The sequence below is a fragment of the Cajanus cajan genome, chromosome 8 (assembly GCF_000230855.2).
Source record: "Cajanus cajan strain Asha chromosome 8, NIPB_CcT2T_4, whole genome shotgun sequence".
Taxonomy (NCBI): Eukaryota; Viridiplantae; Streptophyta; class Magnoliopsida; order Fabales; family Fabaceae; genus Cajanus; species Cajanus cajan.
Genome location: NC_138524.1, coordinates 29632673 through 29640148, shown reverse-complemented (window position 1 = coordinate 29640148; position 7476 = coordinate 29632673). Strand labels below are relative to the sequence as shown.

The following is a 7476-nucleotide window of genomic DNA, read 5'->3' as shown; positions in this document are numbered from 1 at the left end:
GGATGTATCTTGCACAGCTTAGCTATCCCGACGAGACTCTGGTAGTATATCCTTCTAGTAAGAGTGCGCAGAGGGTGTGACCCGACATGTACTCCTAGACTACTCTTCGTGTATTGCTAGCGACAATATGCCATGTGATGTTTTACTGGCGCCACATGCATGATAATATGTAGTCCGTGTCCATGCATGTGCATTCTTATTATTAAATGATGATAAATTACTATTTGTATGACTTGGATGATTGGATAAGCTATTGTTGTTGATTGATCTATGAGGTAACTGTATTGTTTGTGTTTGGCTATCCGGTGTGCGTTCCTACACCGTGAGTCAGAGTGAGATGTTTCTCACTCCCTTCTTTTGTGTTGTTTCTCTTGTTTGATATACAGGAGACCATCAACAACATGAGGCTGAGGATGTGGAGGATGGAGCTTAGGCTTCTATGTGGGATTTTGCTCTGATAGGACATGTGACATCGGGACATAGATAGAATTAGAATATGATGTTGTTTATGTTTTATTAAAGTATATATTTTTGGAAAATTCAATTTTTATTCTTTGTAATTTTATTTTCTATTTGGATTAAGGACATGAATGTGAATTCTCTACTCACATGATTATTGGAATTGTCGTTTCAATTTTAAATATTTTTTTTATCCAATAAGATATTTCTTTTTATTATTATATATATATATATATATATATATATATATATATGTTGGGGTAGAGGTGTCGGACCCCCCTTTGTCCGACGTAAATTTACGTCCCACCAACCCTCACCCGACGTAAATATGCCCCTAAAATCAAACGCCCACTCCACTTTTCATTCCCGTGCTCCCTATTTTACGAAACTAATAATCCCTTTTCTCTCAATCTCTAAGTCTCTCAGTGCGTTTGTTTCTACATTGGACGTTTGTAACTCTCTAAGTGTCTGCACATTACACGTTTGAGGTTAGTTTCTTGTCTACGCAATTTTTTTTTTATTTTCTGCTATTTATTCATCTGGAACGGCCCGTTCTGCTAGCAGAACGGCCCGTTCTCCTTGCAAAACGCCCCGTTCTCCTTGCAGAACGGCCCGTTCTGCATGCAGTACAGGCCGTTCTGCTTAAATATTTTGTATTGTAAATTGTTTATCTGGAACGGCCCGTTCTGATTTTAGTATGGGCCGTTCCAGATAGGTTTCTGTTTGTGTATTATTTGTTTTTTTATTAGTTATTTTGTTGCTATATTGTTATTATCTTTTTTACTTTATTTGTCTATTTAGTTAATTCATTGTTTTTATAATGAAAGTTTAATTTTTTCAGGATTATGGAGGATTCTGGGTCTGGCAGTGGAAGGAGGGAAGGTAGATCTGTCACCCGATTGTCTGGGTTGACAGCTGGACGCATTGCCAAGGAGAGGACACCGGTTGAGGTGGATCCTCGTTCTGGCAAGGCATCAGGCCCAAATGCTGCCAAGTTTAAGAGCTATTTGGGAGTCCTAGCTCGACGACATGTTTCTATTATCATTCCATCATGGGATGACGTTCAGGAGGTTGACAAGAACCTCATGTGGCAGGATATTCAGGTATATACTTTCACATCCCTTGAATATTATATAACTTAAATACATTATTTATTAATTGTTGTTATTTTCATAGCAAAATTTTGACATTCCCAACACTGAGGTCATGAGGAGGAAGATGTTATCTGCCCTGGCCACCAGGTGGAGAGACTTCAAGACTTTCTTGACACGGGAGTATGTATTTGGAGAGCGACAAAATGAGACTCCCTGTCTAAAGTACCAGATCACTGATGAGGAGTGGATGCAATTTCGTGCCACTCGATTGGACCCTTCGTGGCAGGTTAGTTATTGATAACTCTTACATTGACACAAATACTTAAGGTATATTTTAATTAATCTCATTTTCTTTTTTGTATTATTGCAGGCTAAAAGAATAGCTGCCCAAGAACGACAAGCCAAGAATGATGCACCCCATCTATTGTCAAGAGGGGGATATGAAAGAAAAAAAAAAGGAAATGAAGAAGGATAGGGCAGAGGCAGCAGGGGTTGAGTCTGCTGACCGTGTGGAGTCACCTCCCCGCCATGAGATGTGGATAGCAGCCCGGACAAAATCAGATGGGCAAATGACTTCTGAGTCTGCAAGGGTCGTTGCTGATAAAATAGTAAGTAAAAATATACAAACTAAGACTCTTCATTTCAACTCATTTAATTCATAAGTGTAGTTTAGGGTATACTTATTGTTAATATGTTGTAGGAGGGTTTAGTTGAGCAGAGCACCCAGGGCTCATTTGTTTCCGATGGTCGGAATGATATCCTCACAACGGCCATAGGAAGGCCAGAGCACGGAGGCCGTGTACGTGGTGTTGGTGGTTCTTGGAGCCACCGAGATTTCTTTGGTGCCCGATCATCGAGGAGCACTATTGACTCTTGCAGTCAAGAGGTTATGCAGAGAATGGAGCAGAGATTGGAGATGCAGTTTGAAGAAAAATTGAAGAATATTCAAAAAGAGTTTGAACAGAAGTTTGAACTTTTGGCTCATTCTCAGCAACAGACTGCAGTTGCTCATGATGGTGTTCGAGTCAGCACTAAAGGGAGTTGTCCTGCTCCAGATCCCTCACCGGATCAGACTCACACTGATGTACCAAACCAGTGTGAGTTATATGTTGAGGATGACCCCCCACGGTTAGTGGCTATTGGCCGAGTATTTGAGGGTGGCTCAACCATCCATGGTGTCCCTCTACAGCCAGACTGGACACGGGTTGTGGTTGACCAAGTTCAAGATGCTGCTGCTCCAGTGCCTTTGCCCAATACAGAGGTTCAACTAGTGGGGCAGGCAACCGGCGCATTCTTAGCTTGGCCAAAACGTTTGGTCATGCCACTTTCAGCACGGGCAAAGGTAATTATATTATTGCTCTTTTATATTCTTATAATTCTATTATTGTTTAACTAATTGTGATTATTTCTTTAGGATTTTATCAATCGTGGTAAGGAGGTCATGAGACAACCTCATGTTGATGATGCTAATATCGCAGCAGCTGAGGATGATCCCATATCTAAGCTTCTAATCATATTACCACGATTAAATAAGAAGCCAATTCAATTGTAGTGGGACATTAGAGTTTTTGGAGTTGATAGCGCTGCTGTTCCACTATACATATCTATGCCTGATGCATTAGAGATTGTTGGGGGAAACTCCATGTTAAATATTTCTATCATACAGCTGTGGGCCATGTAAGTCATATTTTCTTTTATGAGTCTAAATTTACAATAATTACATTTAACTTATAATAATTAATTGTGTTAGGTACATGGACAAATTGAGTGTGGAACATGCACAAGCAGAAGTATATGGATTTATTGAGCCTCAATCCATCCAAAAATCAGGAAACACTCAGGTCCAGATCCAACAATATATGCAAACATGGATGAGTGACTCAAGAAGAGATATATACATGGCTCCATACATTGACGGGTTAGTTTTTTAATTGGTTTTTTAATCATGGTAATTTTATAACTAATTTGTTTGTCATACAATGTAGGTCTCATTGGCAGTTAATGGTAATCATTCCTAAGGAATACACCGTGGTGTGGTTTTGTTCACTACATCGAAAACCAAGCCACGAAATTAAATGCCAATTACAAGGGTAATTAAATTTTTTCATTATGTTTTAAAAATGTAATTATATATATTGGCTAACATTTGTTTTTATTTCAATTAATTAGAATCGTGTCTGGAGTTAATATTTTAAGTGGAAGAGCCAGATCATCAAAGTCATTGCATTTCATATACCCTAAGGTTAGGAAATTAATTCATATAGTCAATAATATTTAAATTTATTGACTTTGGAAATAATAGTTATTTGTTTCTCATTTTAGTGTAATAGGCAACAAGACTCGTTTGAATGTGGCTATTACATCATGTATTGGATGAGAGCCATAGTTGCTGCGGGTATTATTGATTCTTGGGCGCAGGTAATTCATATCAAAATTTATTTAAGTATATTTACCCTTAGGATAATTAACATTGCATATTAATGACACTTAAATTAATGTTTCAGGTCTTCTAAGATCCATCTCCATTGCCCGAAGATGAGATGCTCAAGATAAGAGAACAATGGGCAACTTTTTTTCTTCAAAGTATATCATAGTTAGATTTCTAAGTTTAGTTAGTTAGATATTATGTTTATAGTTTGATAGTTAGTTAGTTTAGTTAGTTAGATAGCATTGACAAACATATGTTTTATAGCTTTTTTAGAATAATAGGATTTACATTGTCATAATTTATGCTTTTTAAGATTTATATATTATTTTCTTTTTGTCATTCAATTTTGAAATATAATTTGAATTTCTATTCTGGACTGCCTGGTTTAGATTTGGTATTCTGGACGATATATATGCAGGTGTTGGTATATCAAAAATTTATAAACGTTTTAAAAAAAACCCCCATAATTTTACGTCGGACATGGCTTGTCCGACGTAAATTTACGTCGGGCCTTGCAATGGCCGACGTAAATTTACGTCGGACAAGCCATGTCCGACGTAAATTTATGGCATGCTTTTTGTCCCTTTTTACGTCGGGCTGGTATAATGTCCGACGTAAATTTACGTCTCTTTTTAGGAGCGACGTAAATTTACGTCTCCCGTATTAACGTCGGAACCTTTTTCGACGTAAAAGGCTCAAAATACCCGACGTAAAAGACCCTTTGTGTACTAGTGCAAACATTCCTAGTGTTAAATGCAATCAAACAAAGGGGCTATTAAGGTCCCCAACAAAGCAACAAAAATACAACAAGATTAAGAGACAATCCTACTATCCAACCGTTATCCCACATATAAAGCGAAATAACTCACTTTTCCCTTACTTTGATAAGCGCTAAATAAAATATGAGAATTTCCATGATGCACTTTGACAGTGCCCTTTATGTTCTCTTCATAAGTTTTTTGTTTATAGAGACAAGAGAAGTGTGAGTTTTAAATGTAGAAAGAAACTGTAGCTCTAACTCCTTTTTAAAACTCTTAACTCAATATTAACTCTTTGGGTTAAAAAGACTAATCCTAGTCACACTTCCCTTCCCAACTATTTTAATTTAAACAAAATACATTATAATAAAATACACATCTATCCAAATAATTATATAATAAACATTATAATTTCATAAACCCTCTCTCTTAATTAATTGAACACACTAAATTACTTTAAAAGTCTATTTTATTTTATGAAATACATTTCATAAATTATAAACATCCTTTTATTTTAAAAAATTTAGAGTGTTACATACAAAAGTCAAAATAACACATCTCAATATGTAATATTTAGTTTAATTGCAAATCATAATATTTTTTTTTTCTCAATTTTGTTATTAATGATATAATAAATCAATTAAGCAATCAACATCATTACTATTATAAATTACTAGTTACAAAACATGCTTTGTGATAGTTATTTTTCTTTTTTACCTTTTAATTACAATAAAAATGATTAAGAGATGTAAATAATTATCATTCATACTTAAATCAATTGAAGGATAAAATTGTCTAAAACAATCTATACACCAAATAGAAGTATTCATTTTATTATCAGTATAAATAATGTTATTTAACCTGGCTCGAATCAATTAATTGGACAAATCCAATCAAGAATTAGATATTTTTGAGTCACTTGTCACATCGTAGCACCAATATGAAACCAGATTGAATTATTGAATTATTGCAAACTCGCCGGTTCGAATCGTTTGGCTTGTAAAGCTACGCACTTTGTTTCCACGTCACGCCAAGTACATAAACTCCAGTCACCATAAGTCCAAAGTTTAGTAACCATAATTATTTTCGAGTTAATCACTTATATGTCGAGACTCTAAAATTTTTTTACACTAATAATCAATCATATTTTTTAATAGTTTCATGTCATTTACTTATTTAATGAATTAAAAATAAAAGAAAATAATTTAATAGATATAATTAATTGTCAGTATAAAATTTTTTACACTAACAATATATAGATAATTAACTCATTATTTTCTACCTATTTTTTTTATCAATATTTTTTTATTTAGCATTTATAATATAATAAATAAAATAAACAACCAACATTAATCAAATTAAGAAATTATGAATTAACATTAACAACAAATTTAGACAAACTGTAATAATTTTTTTTCTATTGACACCTAATTTGAATATTGCGGGACATGTTGAAATTCATTTATCTCCTTCAAAATTGCTATTTGACTTATTTGAACCTTATTTTTACATTTCTTTTTGTTTGTTTTCGGTTTATACCTATCAATCTATTGTTAATTTCTATCATTTTTCTAATCTTATTTTTTAATTTTCCGAAGTTTCATCACTGCCTATTATCATTCCTTCAATACATGGAGTATATAATAATTTCATGTAATAAAATAAAATAAAAATTAAATTATTTCTATCAATCATTATATTTCTTAATAATAATATCGATATTTAACTTAAACAAAAATGTAATATAAAATTAAAACCAATTCATTTAACTTTATAATTTGATAGTAAACTATAATTAAACTAACATTAATATAGATATTAATATGAAGGAGTGTAGTTGGAACATTTTCTTTCTCACTCAATATATGGCACGAGTTTATACATTAGTTATAAATAGATTTGTGAATCTAATGTTTTGGGCAACACGTGTTGAATTTACAATAACTTTAATAGTGTGTTTGGATGGAGAATTTAAATGGAATAATTTAATTATTTGAAGAATTTCAAATTCTTTAAGGTGAAATACTTTGTTTGAATGGAGAATTTACAAAGAATTTGAAATTCAAGTATTTTTGAAATTTCTTGAAATAGTAAAATTTCAAATTTTCTAGTAAGAATTTAAGATTTTTTATATTTTTTTTCTCGTTTCATTTATATATTTTATTTTATCTCTTTATATTTCTAATTATTAAATATTCAAAAATATTTTTAAAATTATTAAATATTATTTAATATTAATTTTTAAAATTATTAAATATTTAAAAATTAGTTAATATTTATTTGTATAAAATTTAATTTAAAATTTTCAACATATAAATATATTTTTAAAATAAATTTTATCATGATGAAATCAAATTATCATATCCAACCTAACAATTTAAAATTTAAAGAATTTGAATTAATTAATCTAAAAAAATATTTTAAAAATAATAAAAATTAAAATTAAAGTAATTCAAATACTAAAAATTTAAATTTATAAAATTTCTCATCCAAATATATCATAAGATTTATAATACATATATTAATTACACAGAGATTTAAACAACACATGTCAGTTTAAATAACGTGTCAATTACACGAGGATTTATAAATACTTAGTTTGGTTATGGATCATAATTATTTTCTACCTGATTTCTTATTAATAGTATAATAAATCAAATAAGCAATCAACATTAAATGAGTTATAAATAACCACTTTTAATGTTTGAATTTTGAATTTGACTTTTTTCTTTGTAAT

At 31.7% G+C, this 7476-nt stretch overlaps 1 protein-coding gene and 1 long non-coding RNA gene across 2 annotated transcripts; both read left to right on the top strand.

Annotated features, from left to right (window-relative positions):
* Positions 1 to 1287: 1287 nt before the first annotated feature.
* LOC145950935 (uncharacterized) lies at positions 1288 to 2307 on the top strand. Its single transcript, XM_083062886.1, has 2 exons — positions 1288 to 1562; positions 1636 to 2307. The coding sequence occupies exons 1-2, from the start codon at positions 1305 to 1307 to the stop codon at positions 1849 to 1851; spliced, it is 474 nt and encodes a 157-aa protein (XP_082919012.1). The 5' UTR covers positions 1288 to 1304; the 3' UTR covers positions 1852 to 2307.
* A 1029-nt stretch (positions 2308 to 3336) lies between these two features.
* LOC145950690 (uncharacterized) lies at positions 3337 to 3933 on the top strand. Its single transcript, XR_014428548.1, has 4 exons — positions 3337 to 3471; positions 3539 to 3643; positions 3723 to 3795; positions 3876 to 3933. It is a non-coding gene; the product is annotated as an uncharacterized LOC145950690 (long non-coding RNA).
* The last annotated feature ends 3543 nt before the right edge of the window (positions 3934 to 7476 follow it).

Bases quoted from the DNA above. Each gene is read 5' to 3' on its own strand.
- LOC145950935 (XM_083062886.1), top strand. From the start codon at position 1,305: ATGGAGGATTCTGGGTCTGGCAGTGGAAGGAGGGAAGGTAGATCTGTC. The intron at 1,563-1,635 runs GTATATACTTTC...TTATTTTCATAG, and splicing joins TCATGTGGCAGGATATTCAG to CAAAATTTTGACATTCCCAA.